General features: G+C 38.9%; 1 protein-coding gene across 2 annotated transcripts in view; it reads left to right on the top strand.

The window, feature by feature from the left end:
* The window catches only part of PCSK5 (proprotein convertase subtilisin/kexin type 5), a 229,289-nt gene that overhangs the window by 129,647 nt on the left and 81,271 nt on the right, over positions 1 to 18,371 (top strand). For both annotated transcript variants that reach the window (XM_058864245.1, XM_058864244.1), the window contains exons 11-12: positions 14,445 to 14,562; positions 15,566 to 15,754. In XM_058864245.1, the coding sequence (XP_058720228.1) occupies positions 14,445 to 14,562; positions 15,566 to 15,754 (307 nt within the window). The remainder of the gene's footprint in view (positions 1 to 14,444; positions 14,563 to 15,565; positions 15,755 to 18,371) is intronic.

Raw genomic sequence — 18,371 nt, 5'->3', positions numbered from 1 at the left:
CAGATGAACTACTCTGATCATACTGAATTCCTTGAGGAATTGTATCATAATTTTGTTGATAACAAGATCCATGTTTCTTCCACAGCATGATCTTAAGAGTGGGTGGAAGGTTTTTTTAAGTATCTGAAGCAGACAGTCACAAGAAACAATCTACCTTTCTTCAGTGTATAATAGTGGAGAAAGAGGGAAACAAGAATAAAGAGAGAGGTTTGCTGCTTTAGAAATAAGAACTGAAAGGGTGAAAACCAGCAAAAACCTGAAAAAATCTATCACTCAACAAAGGGTCAGCAAGAGCTGGTAGTTGAAAGTGGGTCAGTGCCATTTCAGAGGGCTGTTTTGCTGGTCTGCATGGCAACCCTCTCCCTTTGCCATAGTCCCTGGCAGTGTTTTGCCATTGCGGAACATGCAGAAAGAGCTCACAGATGTCATTACTGGTTTCAAGATCTCCTTTTTGTACTGTCTTACATTTATACAAAGAAGTATTAATTAATGCAAAATGCTTAAGCCAGCTAGTGATTTGCTAAAGCAGTGCTTGTTATTTGTTTAATTTTCTGGCAAGTAAACAGTGCTCATTAAATTCATGTCAATAGAATTAACTCAGGAATGAGCAAGAATTTTTACTTGGTAGGGGTTTTTTTATTGTTTTCTTGTTAGACAGTGTGCATCTTTTCTTAAGAACTTGTTATTTTGTAGTCTGAAAAAAAAAACTTGAATACTCAGGATATTCTCTGGTTAGTCAGTTGTACATATAATTTGTCAATAGAGGGGTTTTTAATAATTAAAGCAGCTAATTAGCTGATTTTATAGAAAAATACTTGAGAGCATCTGTTTTTGTGAAGATATTAAAACTGTTGATCTGTTTCTGCTGTGGCAGATTGGATGCAAATCCTTGTTCTGTCAGCTGTTTAGTCAACCGAGCATGCAAGCACATTCATAAAAAGAAAACTGCATTTATGCTGACTTGTCTCTGAGTTGAAAGATAGAGAATGAAACACTGCAGTTTTAAGAACAATGATCAAATCATATAAACAGTTCTTTGTCTGTAAGTGAAGCTCCACATACTGTCAAATACTGTCTCTGAATAAACAGGCCATTCATAGGGAGGAATACTACTAATTTGCAGGGAAATTTTTAGAGAATATACTTCACTCTTCCTGGCTCTAAAGGACAGACAATAACACTTTAGTACACTGAAATAAAATGCTACTGAAAGATAAGATAAAATTAAATCAAAATTCTACCCAGTTTTTTTCAGTTTCAGGCCATTCCTAGGCCCAGAGGAGAAACTCTTCATAGAGAAACCAAATTACCCCAATTGCCAAGGCGTAATAACAGAGTCATGTGACTTCTCTAGATTAGCCAAAGTATCTGCTGCTTCCATTGAAGAGTGACCACGGAAAAGAATTAGTCACTTAATATTTTAGGGCCTTTTAATATAATTGCTTAAGTACAGTATTTAATAAAACTGGTGATTATATTAGTTGTGAGCAGAACATTAGCAGTCTGGGACTGAGAAAGAGATTAGTCTGTCTAGGCTCCTATTTAAGAGACTTAGACTGGACAGATTTATCTTGTGGTAACCAGTAGCCAGGCAGGATGGGGGCCTGGGGCCAGTTATGTTTAATATCTTTATCAATAACCTGGACAAGGGGATCAAGTGCATCCTCATTTAGTTTGCATATGGCACCAAGTTGGATGGGAATGTTGACCAGCTGGAGAGAGAAGGCTCTGCAGAGGGATCTGCTTAGGCTGGATCAATGGGCCAATTTGTGAAATGCTACAAGGTGGCATTCCAGATTCTGCAATTTGGTCGCAACAACCTTGTGCGTTGCCAGTATTCAGGCCAGTAGAATAGTGGATGGGAAGCTGCCTGACATAAAAGAACCTGGGGTGTTGATCAACATTAGCAGAGTCGGAGCATGATCCAGTGTTGTAGTTTTAAAGCAGTAACTAAAAAAATTACTAGAAAACTTACTTATTTCTTGCTGTGAGATATGGATTAGAACAAAAGCAAAACAGGCTTGAAACTTAAAAGGAATAAAGTTTATTAATAAAACTACAAGAATAAGAAACCAGAATAAATTTCCAGAAAACTCCTTTATCCCCCACTACCCAACAATTTCCCTGTTCACATAACATAGAGACAGAAAACTTTGGAACTTTGGTGTTTAAAACAGTCCTAATTCCTGCTGGAGTATTTTCATCAGCCTTTGTAGAGAAAGAGAAGTCTTCTTCTGCTAACCTATGGAGTTTCTCACAAGAAAGCTATTTCTGTTATAGCTTTCTATCTCTCTGATGCCAGCTGCCCAGAAATCTGTCATCAGTTCACTCCTCCCATTTCACATCACTCTGAGGTGTGTATGGGTCAATGAGTCTAGGGATGTCATTTTAAGGATGAGTTATTCAAAGGCAAAAGGTCCCTTCATCTGTCTCTGTGAGCTTCTCTGGAAACAGAAGTTTTCTCTTTACCTCTACAATGGCCCCAAATCTTCAACTATTACTTCTCCCCCCTCTGTTCCAGCACCCCACTGTATCACAATTATTCCACCTTTTGCTTAAAATCCACACTTTGAACACTCTATTCCTCCCAATATACTCTGTCATGAATTAAAGGAGTTTTTTCATAACACTATTGTCCATCTCCATAGTTTTTACAGAAAAATATTTCAGCTTATAAAGCATCTCCTTATTCTCTACCTCTTCTGAAGTTTAATTCTTTTCTTTACTGTCTCTGATAGTTTATAAAGTCTCTTTACATGTTGATTACTCACTTTTTCTCTCTCTGGATAAAAGGATTAATCTGCAAGTCTCAGCTAGGTAATGAAAAGGTTAAAATCTTGCCCAGGCTTTGTAGATGGTTCTGTGATCTCTGCCGGAGCAGGAGCTGGAGCTGTCTGCGATGGAAGATTCTTCATGGCTGCTCTGGAGAGTGTGGTCACTGTCTCAGCCTGCCGCAGGTCAAGAGCTTTTTTCTTTCTTTACTCAGCAGTCTCTGGTGAATTCAGTCACAGCAGAAACTGCAGCTGAGCCAGGGACCGGCCTGGCCCGGCCAGAGCCCGGGGCAAGCCCCGCAGGCCCCATCTCCCGGCCGGGAGCCGCTGGGCCCAGCCCAGTCCCCCCCCGGCCGCATGACCTGGGCAGGGAACGGGCAGCCAGCTGGATCTCTGTTACCTTTCACAGCCAGAAAACAAAGAGACAAAGAAATTCCCATGCTTAGGTCTTAAGGTTGTGTTCACAGGTTGATCTCACTTTTCAATGGTTAAAACTGCTGTCAATTCTTAGAAATAGCCAGTTGTTGGCTAGGAGAAAAACTCCCATCAGCCTCCAGTGGTTTTAACTTCCTTAGGTGTTTCTCTTTGTTTTCTTAAATGCCAGTCTATCACAGCCAGTAATTGCCTAGGTGGCCAAGAAGGCCAATGACATCCTGGTTTGGATCAGGAATAGTGTGGCCAGCAGGACCAGGGCAATCACTCTTCCCCTGTACTTGGCAGTGGTGAGTCCTGTGTTAAGTTTTGGAGCCCTCACAACAAGAAAGACATTGAGAGTTGGAGCATGTCCAGAAAAGGGCAACAAAGCTCTTGAGTCTGATGAGGAACTCTTGAGGGAACTGGAATTGTTTAGCCTGGAGAAAAGGAGGCTAAAGTACCTTATCTTTGTCTGCCTGAAAGGAGGTTGTAGCAAGATGAGAGTTGGTCTCTTCTCACATGTAACTAGCCTAGGACAAGATGAATTGTGATGGGGAGGTTTAGATTGGCTGTTAGGGAAAATTTCTTCTATGAAAGGGTTGTCAAGCATTGGAACAGACTGCCCAGGCAAGTGCTGGAATCACCATCCCAGGAAGTGTTTAAAAGATGTATAGATCTGGCATCTGGGGGCATGGTTTAGTAGTTGACTTAGCAATGTAAGGTTAGTGGTTGGACTTGATCGTAAGGATTTTTTCCAGCCCAAATGACTCTGTGATTCTAAGTAGGCAGCTGACAGCAAACATATTCTTGGAAAAGGCAATCTAATTATATATACATGACTGTCTTCAACAGATTGGTAGATGTAAAGTCTGAGAGAGATGTTGTCCTCACATACGTACGCATTAGTCTTTTGTTTTCTAAACTGTTTAGACTAATCTGAACTTTTGCATTATAGTTCCTGATTGGAAGTTGTTTGAAGTCAGGGTAGCATTTAATTTAGCACCAGAAAAGGCGAGAAGTAAACAAGCTACAATTACTAGCTAGTCTAACTGTGGCTGGAAGTGTCTCCCCCAGCACTGATAGAACATGTATGATAGAAAAGGATGAATCTCATCCATGTTTAAATACTGCATGAGTCACAGGCCACCATCCTAACCTTTTTAAGTGCTTCATACAGATACCCTTGCTGCATCTAGAGAGGATATCTATGGTGGGATTTAGAAATTAAAGTCGCTGAGGAAAAGTGGAGTAAAGACATGCATGTTTTAGCAGCAAGTTTAAAATTACTATCTTTTCCCTGGATGGTCACTGTGACCTTTCTAGGTGACTCTTGTTTTCTTCTTGCATGCAGCAGTTAGGTTTCTGGCTATAAATAAAGTTTTCTTTAACTTAATATTAAAATTGCATTGGGAATTTTTTAGTGTTTGGTATGTTAAACCCAAACAAATTGCCAGGTAGCTGACTTCTGCTAGCCTTGAGTAAGAGCTGAAGTACCTCTTTGGGTTTTGGGGAAGGGAGCTGGAAAATACCTTGAATTATGCACCCTAGATCTTGGTTATTGAATTTTTTTTTTCTTCCTGACAAAACTGAGGTTACAGGCAATGTTGTTTCCAGTTGAAAGACATATAAGGTCAGGAATTTGTCTGTATAGTTCCAGAAATGAGGATGTACAAAGTAGGAATATGGGAATCTTTCACAGAAGCCAGGCAGGCATCATTACTTTTCCTAGCCTCAAATTATCCATTATCAAAGCTTCTCACTTACTTTTTGGATCTGCAATACTCTGTTTTCTGTCCCCTCTTAAAAGCAAGGAATGAAGCAGTAAAAATATAAAAACAGAGTTCAAGCAGAAGCTTCAAGCCTGTGTCAAGATACATAAAGGAAAATGGATGGATATCCATCACAATTTTATCTTACAGTTGGTTGCTTTCCTGGGGTCGTATATTGTAAGTCAAACTTACATGTGTTCTAAAATGTAAATTAAATGGCTCTAAAGCAGGAGTAACAGCAGGCAAAAGGCAAAATTAGGCTTTAATGTTCTACTGTAATAGCACTCAGAATTGCCACCAAGCCATGATTAGCATAGCAGGCAAAGAATTTAAATTAGTACCTCAGCTTGACAACTGAGATAACTTCCTGTCTGTTTGTCTCAGACATAAAGATATACACAATTGCTATGCTCTGCAGCTCCCTAGTATTCCAAACATTGCCAAGTGGACTGACAGCACTAACAGGAAGCACATCATGAGAGTGATAACCTTTGACATTATTTCCTTTTAACAAGCCCAACTCAGACCTTTATGAAAACCCTGTAAAGGACTGGGGGGCAGGGAGGAAGTGGAGTTTTAAAAGTTTTCACCCTTGGGCTCATAACCATAAGAGTCTGCCACTTACTGTGAAAAATTTCCATTTTGCGGTATTAAGAAAGAAGAATCAGGATCAATGAATTAAAAAAAAAAAAGAATGATAAACTGATACAATTATCCAGATCAAAAGGCTTTAATTACAGACATTGAGCACAGATTTTTAAAAGAAAATGCCTTGGAAGTTACATGCATTTGCATGACCTCCTTAGACACTAATTCTCAATGCGGTACACTTGTGAGGATGTTCTAGTCAAATATCTAGTCATGCTTGTATCCATCCATAGCAATGTTGAACATCTTTTGGATGGAGTAGGTCTGTCTTTTTACAAAAGCAGCAAGCACTTGCCTTTGTGAACACCAAAGCTCTTCTTCACTGCTGTTGCATTGCTATAATGCCTTTCAGTAGTTACAAAACTGGTGGTAGTTTTATTATCAGAGTGTGTCCACTTGAATGGAACTAGGATTCAGGCCAGTTAGGAAGCAGAACACACTATCTACAGTGTAGTATTTTAAGCACTTAATGTATCCCATCAGGATGTAGAATTTCATGTAATAATAGGGCCTACATAGGACATCTCAGCTCAGATGCCTGAAATTATTTATAACAGTGTCCTTTTTTGCCTCCAGAAAAATCAGCTTTTGAGGATTTCCTTTTAAGTCAGGGGATGCAGAACCTCACCCACCAGAGTGATATTACTGGTCAGCTATCTCTATACTTACTATTTAACTTCCTTTTGCTTCAGGTTACTGATCAGCATCTACTACATTGCTCCACAGGGATACTGTGAAGTTGGCTTAGTTAATTAATGACTTCTCTGGTTATTCTATTCAGCATCATTATCCTTAAACAATTTGAAATACACTTTTTTGTGATTTACTGCATGTTTATATATCCTTTTTCTGACAAAATCTGCCTCAGCTGTATGCTCAGTCAGGAATTAGTTTGAGTGTAAATGTCTGGAGCTGGAGCTCCAATACTCCAGGATGCACAGAGCCTCTGTGTGGGACAGAACAAGAGGGATGCCATGTGTCTGATACATCTGACAGCACAGAAATGCTTTTTGTCTCCTGCTAACAATCTGTCAGGATTTCCAGTTATACTGCCTTTGATTCACCTGTCATCATCTGTTCTGAGATGAAGCCTAGTGCAGACACTCTCTCCAAAAGGTGTTTTTATTGTTTAATAGAATGGCATTGTATTTGTCTACTTTTGAGCAATCAAGGAACCCTAATTGTATCTCCTAGTGTGAATTTGCTCCTAACAGAGGAGATGGGAACATTTTTTTACAAGGTGTTGCACAATGCAGTGACAAAATAATTTTTTTCTTTAAAAAAGGTGCAAACCACCATGTTTTCCAGTGGATCCTCATGCTAAAAAAAAAAAAAAAAAAAAAAGTTTAAAAAGACTAACATTATTTTAAAAATTATAGTTTCTATTACAATAGATGCTCCTTAGCCAACTTTATTTCAGCAAACATTTTTTTCACCCTTCTAAATGCATATAATCTTCAGATTTACCTTCACATAAGCTGTTTTATTGCAAGTGGAATAATGTCTTCAGTAAAGGCTTTATGATTTACAGCCAAATGCTGCTGCAGAGAAGTCTTAGAATCCTGGTGTAGATTTTTCATAGCAATCACCGGTCAGCAGTGGTCAGGTTTTCTGTTTCCATCACAGCTCTGCTGCTTCAGAGGCAGAGAAGTAAGCCAGTCTTCCTGGTCACTCTGCTGAGGTTTTCAGCAAAGCTCACTGGTGTTTTCTCTGACTCTGAGTAAGATATCCTCATATGCAGGGCACAGTCTATGTGTGAACACCATGTGTTCTGAAGACTTCATTGCCCTGGTTAACTCATTCCTAAAAAAGCTCCGAGAAATAAATCAGGAACTGTGGGCATGGGAGAACTTACTAGGCTGTGCTTGATACTCATGGATGCTCACTGCTGACCATGGACCAGCTGAATCCCAAGACTAAGACTCTGTCTGGAAGATGCTAACACTCATGAGGGGCAGGAACAATTTGGGTGGTGCGTCCTGACACTACTAGTAGACCCTGACTCTGAGAGCCCAAAGTATAGCTTGCTTTTAGTACTTTTTGTCAACCAATGTCTATTTAATAACCACATGAATTTTAAATTCCTGAAACAGATTAAATATGTGAGGATGTGCAGGCAAATAGACTCTTGGATTTAATTTCTCAGTGTTTTAAGATGGTATGGTCTAAGAACATTCTTTTACTTACTGCAAAGCCTCATAGCAGTGTCAGAGTTGCATACAAGCTCAAAAAGGTACACCAGTTACTGGAGGTTTAGTTTCTACTAGCTATCCTGCTAGTTTTTCTGGGCAGCCTGTATTTTATTTATCATTTAATAGGAGCTTTTTGGCAGAAAGAAAAAATGTATAATCCAGAAGCTGCTTCTTATTTTTATCAAATCTATTATCAGGTAAAGCCATGGCTAGTATATTACTGAAGAAATTATTTGTATTAATGCAAAAGAAATAGACACAACTAGAATCTTAATAAAAGCTATTTTTGAAGTATTCTGTTAGCACCTTTCTGACTATGAAAATGTTCAAAGGCCTGAAGCACCTCTTATATGAAGAAAGGCAGAGAGGGGTGGGGTTGTTCAGCCTGAAGAAAAGGCTCCAGTGAGACCTTATTGTGGCCTTTCAATATATAAAGTGTTCTTAGAAGAAAGACAGAATTTTTTTTTTTTATGAAAGTCTTTAGGACATGACATGAGGCAGTAGTTTTAAACTGAACAAGAATAGATTTAGACTGGACATAATGTAGGACATTTTTATACATGGTGCTTGGTAACAGCCAACATGGCTTTTCAAGGGGAAAATCATGCCTGACAAATTTGGTGACCTTCTGTGATGGGCCTACAGGATTGATAGATAGGGGCAGAGCAGAGCAACTGACATTTTCTACCTGGACATGTGCAAAGTGTTTGACATTGTGCCACTCAACATCCTTGTTTTCAAACTGAAGAGACATGGATTTGATGGATGAACCACTTGGTGGTTGAAAAACCAGCTAAAAATGGGCGCACACACAGAGTTGTGGTCAATGGCTCATTGTCCACATGGATGCCAGTGATGAGTGGTGTCCGTCTGTGGTCAGTACTGTGGCAGATACTGTTCAGCATCTTTGTTGGTGACATGGACAGTGCAATCAAGTACACCCTCATCAAATTTGCTGACAACAAGAAGCAATGTGGTACAGTCAATGCACTGGAGAGGAGGGATGCCATCCAGAGGGACCTTGAAAGGCTTGAGAGGTGGGTTTGTGTGAACCTTACAGAGTTCAACAAAGCAAAGTGCAAAGTCTTTACACCTGAATTGTCGCAACCTAAGATGCACCCACAGGTGGGGCAGAGAAGGGACTGAGAGAAGCCCTCTGGAGAAGGATTTGGGAGTAATTAATAGTGGATGAAAAATTCAATGTGGGACAACAGTGTGCACTTGCAGCCCAAAAAGCCAGCCCAATCCTTGGCTGCATATAAAGCAGTGTGGCCAGCAGGTCGAAGGAGGGGATTCTGGCCCTCTTCTCTGGTGAGATCCTACCTGGAGCGCTACATACAACATAAGAAGGACATGGAACTGTTGGAGCAAGTCCAGAGCAGGACCAATACATTGGTACAAGGACTGAAGTATCTTCTCTGTGAAGACAGTCTGAGAAAGTTGAGGCCTGGAGAAGGGAAGGTTGTGTGGAAACCTCATAGTAACTTTGCAGCATCTGAAGGGTGCCTACAGGGAAGCTGGAGAGGATCTGTAGTGATAGGACAAGGCACTGGAAGAAAATTGAAAAATTGAAAGAGGGGAAATTTAGATTAAATATTAAGAAAAAATTCTTTACTGTGGGGGTAGTGAGACACTGGAACAAGTTTCCCAGGAAGGTTGTGGATGCTCAACCCTGTCAGTGTTTTGTCAGTGTTCAAAACCAGGTTGGATAAGGCCTTGAGCAAAGTAGATGTCCCTGCCAATGGCAGGGGGGCTTGGGACTTGTTGATGTTTAAGGTCCTTTCCAACCCCTTAATATTCTCTGATTCTGTGATTCTGTGATTTGGATGGTGAGGCCCTGGAACAGGTTGTCCAGAGACACTTTGGATGCCTTATCTCTGGAAGTGCCTCAAGGCCAGATTGGACAGGGCTTTCGGCAGCCTGGTGTAGTGGAAGGTGTCCCTGCTCCTAGAAGAGAAGTCAGACTAGATGAGCTTTAAATGTCCCTTCCAACATAAATCAACCTGTGCTTCTGTGATTCTATGATGTAGAGGCCCTTGAGATTCTCACTGTGCATCTAAGCTGCCACTTTTAGGACAAATCTACTGGGCAACTTCCTGGTTTTCACCACCTTCTCTAGTGTGCTGATAAGTATAAGATCTCAATATTCCCACATCCATACTGAGTCTTTAAAAATTCCTGGATTTCAGGGAATTCTTTGAGGAGAAAATACTTAGCTTGGTATTTAATTTCATTTTAGGTACAAAAACTGAGGGATTGTTCTGTGTAAAATAGAAAAATACAAATACTGTGCTCAGTTTGAAAACCATGAGGGAGTTGGTTTTAAAAGCAAAATAAAAAAGCATGTTCTTGCATGCTTGTGTTACTGGCTTGTAAAGCAGTTATGTGTTTCACAAGTCACACTCAGTTGTCACAGATTACTGGTGATAAGTTGACACGAAATAGGAATATAGCTGAAACAAGATGAATTATTGTTCAAGATCAGTGTTGTTTTAGAAAGAATATGACAAAACAAAACAGTTTAAGCCATGTCATCATAACATTTCTCCCCCTTTTATCCCTTTGATTCTTGTTAGACAGCTGTTTTCCCTGTTGAAACATTTCAATATTCTAAGCAAATTACAGAAAAGCAATATGGAATTCTTAAAGCATTATAGAATTAATTCATTCTACTTGCAATTAAAATGTCAAGTGTAAAATATTGGTTGCAAGTATTTATGGGCTGAGAGTAACTCAGGAGGCTTGTATATTCTAGACCTGCTAAGCAACGTTTAAGAAAACTATAGTATTTATGGGCATTTGAGACTCTGTCAGTCTCATTTTGGATCAAGATCCTGTAGTAGCATAAATGGACAGATCGGTGTAGTTCGCATATCACACATATCATCTAGTTGAGGAAGCTGCATTTCCTCATTTGTTACACTGAAATTGTTACTATTTCTCTCTTGATTTAGTATTTGATATGTGGATACAGATTATTTATATTTCAAATGCTGCTTTCACAGTACATAAAATATGATATATAAAAGGCCACAAATATAGTAGGGAGAAAATTTTATGCAAGCGTTTTCTCAGATGAGTAAAATAGCAAGGAAGTCTTAGCATCTAAGTTACTGATGAGACATCTTAATGACAGGCAATGAAACTACAGCCTAACAAATCAAGTTTAGCTACACTGGAAATGTGTTTTTAGTGTCTGGGCCAAATTTTTCTCAAGTCTGCATGATTCTTTGTTACGATTTATCAACACTAGCTATTCATATTTCTCATTGTCAAGTCAAAGTCAGGATATACCTCCTAATTTTAGATTTGAGGGTAGTTTTGTATGCAAATGAGAAAGTTACTGAATTTTCAACAGCAACTTCAGACAAAAACAAGATTAGGAAAAAGCTGGAGAAGTCTCTCCAGCAGCTCAGAAGGCCTTGTTTTCATTTTGCATTAAGAAAGAATTGCACCAGGGATAAATAAATAGACTTTAGCCCTATGAAATGTTGTTTCATCTTTAAGATCAAGACATCTTTAAAAAGGTTAAAGAGATGAGCTAAAACTCAGTATTTATTTTGTGTTGTGGGAGGCAAGCTTTTCTCTGAAACATGCCCTGCATCTGTAAGGCTCTGCATACGCTTGAGATTTTGCAGAAATAAAGATTATCAATTTGTACTACTGCCTGACTGGAGAGAGAATTCAAGGGAGCTCTACCAGTGGACACCTTGGTCACATAATGAAATCACATTTTTCAACCCTTTGGCTGAATAAAAGCAATGGCCTACTCCTCAGCCACCAGCTTACATAGTATCAGCCTCATACTCGTATTTTGTTTGTGAAAGACAGATACCTTTTTACAAAACAGCCCAGTACCCCCTCTGACCTGTAATGAATCCTAGCAACAACTGAGCTCAGTAGCAATTCACAGTAGTGATAATGCAGAGTACATAAGTGGGAAGGTAAAAGGTCTGGAGGCATTTTGCACTAACATAAGCAGTTTGCTTATCTCGCTCTGCAGTCATCATTACCTTTCAGACAGTGCTTTTGATTAATCTGGGTTAACAAAGTCAACTCAGTATATTTTGCATACAAATCAGTGGAAGTTCCAGGTGTTTCCTAGAAGACATTTGTAGCTCCATGTAGACCACCAGGTTATTTTCAACGTTTGAGACAGGCACCTTGGCATATAGTTCACAGGAATACTAGGATGTACACAGATGAGGAATCACAATTTGAAGGTAGAAGAGAGAAAAATCTGTTTTCTTCTCTGGGACACAACTGCTTTGTTTAACTCTGTGATTCTTTCCTGAATTGCTATATTTTGGTCTTTGAAAATTATGGGTCTCTACTGGTACCTTCAGCTAACCCACCCACTTCATCAAAGGCTTTGAACTGGAAATTATTTGGACAGCCAAATGTCAGTCCACAGGGGAGAATTTAAGAGTAACCTTGTCTGTCAGGAAGTTTTTATTTCAATGGGAAGGCCTTCCAAGGGAAAAAAGGATTTCTGTTTCATCTGAGAAAAAAAGCCCACCAGGTACAGAACTTATCAGTAGACTTCTGCTCTCATGCAAGAGATTTTAAACATTGAGTAATGGACAATTAACACAACCACATAATCTTGAGCAGTAATTTTTTCACCTGGATGAAAACTGCTCCTAAATTCTGCCTTCCAGGTAATTGTTAGAGTATAAAGATAGAAAGATCACTCTACAGATTTTATTTGCATTTTTAATGTACATACTAGGGAAAAAATGTTCTACGTGTAAATATCTTAAAAGTCACATAAATTTCCATCTGAAGGTCACTGACTGGTGGTGGCAATGCTTCGTGCTTTTCTGCCCTTATTTCTGGTTAAGAAAAGATGAGGTGAGGAGAATTTTGGCTCTTGGAGCTCAGAAGGTGAGTTGAACACAAGCGTTTTAAAACTGGACATCTTGAGCTCTAATTCAATGTAAGTTGCTGTCAGGAATTAAAATGCATTTTCCATGAGTTACCTGAAAAAAATTTCAATTCATGAAAATTTAATCCCTTGCTTTTTTGAATGTTCTATGCAGAGTAACTGTGTGCAGTTACGGACCATGTGGGTTAAGACTCTTGTTCCTCCCACTGATCTTCCAAGCAAACAGAAAGATTATTAATTAAAATTTTAGTGTGAGAACAGACTTATGTCTTCACAGATAAATATGCACTCATTATCCGATGTTTGCAATGAAATGACTAAGGACATTTCTATCACAGGAATCTTGTACACAATGCAAAATGTTTCTTCATCTAACCTCTCCTTGTCTTCTTTTGTCTGCTCCACCCAAATATAGAGAGAGAATCTGTATGATTCTGGGACATCTCCTTCCCTATCCATTTGTTTTTTTAATTTGTAAAGAGAATTCAGAAGACTGAAGGAAGGCTGAATTTATTATTTACATGTATTTCAGTTGTGGTTAATTTCGGAACACAGTGCTTGCCTCATATGGCAGAAGAGCTGTATGTCATTGTCTCCAGAGGAACTTTTCCATGCTATGTGCACTTTGGTTTGGGGCTCACAAGGAAGGAGATGGGAAGAAACCCAGTTCATTACACAGTCACTACACCTTGCCATATTTTTCACTGAAGAATCCTTTTTAGCTGTTGGTTTCAGACAGTGTTAGATATTTGGAAGATGTCATCCCTAAGTTTTGGACTGTATTTGTTTCAGAATGAATATTTTTTTTTCAGATAGAGTCCTTTGAATTTTGGTTTGGCAATGAATAGAGATTGCTTTCACAAACCGTCTACAATATGCAATTGGAAGGACTTATACCATGCTTTGTTGCATTGCTGGTTAAAATAGCACTTACAATTTCCTGTGGGTTTCTGTGGTAGCAAGAAAAACGGACTTATTAATATTTGCAATCTAAAATCCTCCCGTGGAAGCATTTTTGTTTCACCTGCTGTCAGAAGGTTATCAAGAGCACCAATTTGTCACAATGGAGCATCACAGCTAGCAGCTCTTCAAATTCCTAAAAACCCTTTTGCAAGTCTCTGTTTTGGTTGGAACAGCAACCAAAAACACACAGCTGATTCAGTTAAGTGCTTTTCACCCTCATCATGCAGACAATTTTAAGGAGATGGTGGATCTACCTGTTTGGTTGGCCAATAACAAGCATACTGTATACAGGAACAGGAGAGCATCCACATGCTGCTTACACTCAGGGAAGTTCAGAGAATACAACAGCTACAAAATAGTCTGTTCATTCACAAATGTATTGTCTCAGTTAGCTTTGCTGAATACACACGCATATGTGTGTGATATTTGAGTAATGGAAGTAACCTTCCTCTCATTCATTACGCTTAGCCCCTTGTCATACAAGAGGGCTGAGCTAAATTAAGGTACATGGACAAAGGGCAGTCAGGTGGTTTTAGTCACTGGCGTCCTGTAGTTCTCATGGTAGGGCCATGTAGGTACTGCCTCATGCCACTCCTGTAATAAAGCAGTGAACAGATTTGTTTTGACAAATAGATAAAGTCATTATTGTTCCTAACAATGAGATTTTGGAGCTTTTAGTGAAAGTAAGGAAGATGAGAAAAAAAGGTACTCCTGTTAGGATGTGACACTCTGGAATTAGTCCATGATGAAACCCAAGGGTTTATGCTATAACTGTATCCGTTCTGTTTGTACCTTGCAGTGAGCCACCTTTATGGATTTGGACTGATGGATGCTGAAGCAATGGTGACAGAAGCAGAAAAGTGGACAACAGTGCCTCCACAGCATGTGTGTGTGGAGAACACAGATCGGCAAATCAAGTAATAGCCGCTACCAAAACTCTTGCTGGCATAAACTTATGGAAAGAAACTGGGTATAATTTACCCCTCCCTTGCATTGTGTATATTATTTTTAAAGCCATACCAGGGATTCTGTCATATATATGGATGTAGTGAATGGGAAAAGGTCCTAATTTAAAGAACATTGCAGAAGGTGAAGGTGTAAAACAGGCCAGACTGGTCAATGATGGATTTTTATATAGATGATGCATCAAAGAACGTTTGGTTGAATGCATTTCAGTCACCTTTGCAAGAAGAGTGCAGAATTACCAGCATGTAACAAGAAAAAATGCATTGAATACTTTATGATATTGTCTCTCTCCAATAGTCTTAGGAGACTCTCTAGTTCAGAGGCCAAGACTAAACTGCTAAACCCACTATGAGTGGGTCCTTATAGAACCACGCTTAAGAGCAAAATTCCATTATGTGCACTCCATGGATATAGAGACAGCATCAAGCATGAGGCATTTACAAAGCATTCAGAATATTTTTTGATAATTATATTTGACAGGCTTGATTTGTAACTGGTATAGTCTGCAAGGATGTCATGCCAATTTAAACCGGCTGAGTCAGATGCCTTTTGGTACAGTTAACATGTAATACTTGCTGTTACGTAAGTGAGAACTAGGTATGCCAGGCATTTCCTGGGGTTTAGCAGCCAGCTGTGATCCCATGACAATCTCAGCAATTCTCAGCTGGCCACTAATCCACAATAATGCTCTGTCCCAAAGGCTTATTCCTGTTTTACCTGGTATATGCGCTTAACAGAAACCCAGGCAGTTGCTATTAGCCATTATCTGCAGTAAAATAATTACCCTGTAATGGTATTTCCAGCTAGGAGTTACATGTCAAAACTAATGATTGTAGGCTACTGACTTCTGAGTTGTCCAACACCATCATTCGCTACTAAGCAAAAAAGATGGGGTTGTGCATTTTGCACAAAAAGCGAGAAATACTGATGTTGTTTTCTATGCTTCTGTTCTAGAACAATACGACCTGACAGCATTGTCCGTTCAATTTACAAAGCCACTGGCTGTTCAGATAATCCTAACCACCATGTGATCTACTTGGAGCATGTTGTTGTGCGTATCACTATTACTCACCCTCGACGTGGCGACTTGGCAATTTACCTAACCTCTCCTTCTGGAACTAGGTCACAACTTTTGGCCAACAGGTATGGTATGACTACCCAATTTCACACTACAATCAGCATGTAGAGCCTGCACTGAGATGTCAGTGTAAGCAAAGAGCAATCATGTCATTACAGCAGGGTTGCTAGAAGACACATGCTAGTTATTTTTCCTTACAGAGATGATCAGAATGAAGTACAAATGAACTCAGAGATGACAATCTCTTTAGAAGACTAGTGTTAAAACTCTTGAACTCCAAGACAAAGATTAGTCAATTTCAACAGTTCTTGTGTGGCTCACCATTTATTAGATGGCTGGAAAATGTGAAGAAGTCAGACTCAATCTGATAAGTCTATTAAGGAAACTGAATCAAAGTGTTTCTACATATCACCACTTATTTTTTGGTTTAATCTTTTCTCTTTTTTTTCTAAATAACAATGAAAAACAGACAGAATAGTGTATATTTACTACTGTTCTTTTTAAATCCCTGATGTTACTTGAAAAATCCTGTTTTTCAAAGTAAACATACTCAGTTGATGAAAGGCTCATTGTAGGACAACATGAGAAGTAGCACTAGCACTTGAAATTAAAGGCTTAAGTTGTAAATTGCAAATTAAAATTTTTAAGTTAGACATCGCTTTCAAATATTTTTAAAAGTTAGACATCAGTGCAGTGATGGGTACTTCCTTTCAAATGTCCAGCCATTTTAACAACAGCTACTAAGAAATACCAATCTTCTTCCTCATTCTGTCACCTCTGTGTTATGTTTTTGGAGAAACTGTCACAATGCATCAAATCGTTTTGTTTTTTCTTCTGACTGAACTCAGACAAATCCAGTGTATCATTTCCAACATTAGTGCAGTTTATGTCCCTAGTAAGTGGAGAGAATCATTAGCAAACTGAAAGACTGCACAGTGATGTTTCTGTTTCTCCAATCTACTAGCAGAAATTTTCTTCAAAGAAAACATTAGCAGTATTTCCCTGTAAATCTCACTAAATCCATGGCCAAGAACACCACCTCCTACTAGAGATGGTTAAGACACTAAAAAACATCAGAAAACTTTCCAAACTTTATCCCAGTTCCAAAGGTGCAAATAAGTTACATTTACAGTACAAAATGCTTGTATACTACTCCAGCTAGCTAGAAATCTTCTTCCTGATGGGACCATAGTATGACAGATAATTCTTTTTCCTTGATGATTTGACTTAGATGACTGCCATTTGGCTAGACATAGAGCATGACTCCCACAGAAAAGTTGATGTTTACTGATATTATGTATCAGATACTGCAAAAATTGGTATCTATCAGACCTGTGTTGTGAGAACTCTTCTTTCATCTTGCTTAAGTCTTCACAAAAGTTGATATCCCTAGTCCTACTCTTCAGGGCTTTTAATGAATTGAGAATGGCCTGCTTTCCAGACTGCTTTTCATCCACGCTTCCTCAGCCAGAAATGCTGATTATCTAGCTCCAGAGACTTGTATGTCTTCCTGTATCTCAGTGATAGAAGGACTTATATTTCCATTGAAACAAAAAGCCTGTTTTGGAGACAGGTGGAGCTCAAATGGACTTGGTTTTGGTTGAAGTGTGAATGCACATTTTCATTAGAGATTATGTTAAATTTAAAGAAAAGGTAAACTGAAAATACTCTTCAAGCTGTAGGCTGTAATTCACCAAATGGAGAGAAAGTTGTCCTGGAAGTTTGGGGTCCTCTAGAATATATCCTGTGTTCCATTGTGAATGCTGTCATAGGTTGCTGATAATGCACATTGGCACACATATCTGTCTTTCTGCTGCATTGCGGCACTGAACAAAAAAATTGTCCTCTGCTAACCAGTACCAAACAGGTTTCTCTTATTAGTTATGAAACAGGCCTTTTTTTCAGTTTGAAGAAATCCTACTTTAGTTTTCTCTTCCATTTTCATGCGGTAGTTCTTCCTCAGTTCAAAATGAAAAAACCTGAAAGTCATCCAACTAGGTATCCAAACAAAACAATCTTGTGTAAACCCAGTGGTCTTAACACAGCTAACTTTTGGCTCAAGGCTTTCATGTGTTGCAGCTGACTCACAGCAAGTGGGAAATGCATTCCAGTATTCACAGTTCACTTCTGGTGATGATTGGTGTGTGGAACAGGTACAAAATTTAATTCAATCAGTGTCTTTGTAACCACAGCACCTTAGAAGTAATTATTTTCTGTACGTGCAGTAGAGAAAGGGAATGTAAATATACGTAATAAGATGAGGGGATGTTCAACTCTTTCTTATCAGATCATATCAGAAGACTAAACAGAAAACAAAGAAAACTTTGTTTCCCATAAAACAAATTATTCATGACAGAGCTCATAGAATCTCACCAGAAATTCTCTTCCCATGCAAACTTCAGAAATACACTGACTTGCCATCACATTGGGTTGATGGGCTACTAAAAACTCTGTACTACTAATATTAGGGATAAATGTATATTGCAAATTCTAGGTCTGAAATACCTAGAGCCCTTTCTTAAGGTAAAGTAAGGCATATAAACACAATACTTTCTGAAATGGTGTTTCAAGGTTTACTTTATTTGGCCTTGCTGTAAGAAGTCATACAGCTTAGAGGTAGTAATTTCTTGAAATTAGGAGTATGCTGTGTGTTGTTGATGTAAATGTTTTAGCATCATGTTA

Source organism: Poecile atricapillus, chromosome Z (assembly GCF_030490865.1).
Source record: "Poecile atricapillus isolate bPoeAtr1 chromosome Z, bPoeAtr1.hap1, whole genome shotgun sequence".
Classification (NCBI taxonomy): Eukaryota; Metazoa; Chordata; class Aves; order Passeriformes; family Paridae; genus Poecile; species Poecile atricapillus.
This window is presented reverse-complemented; position numbering and strand designations above follow the sequence as displayed.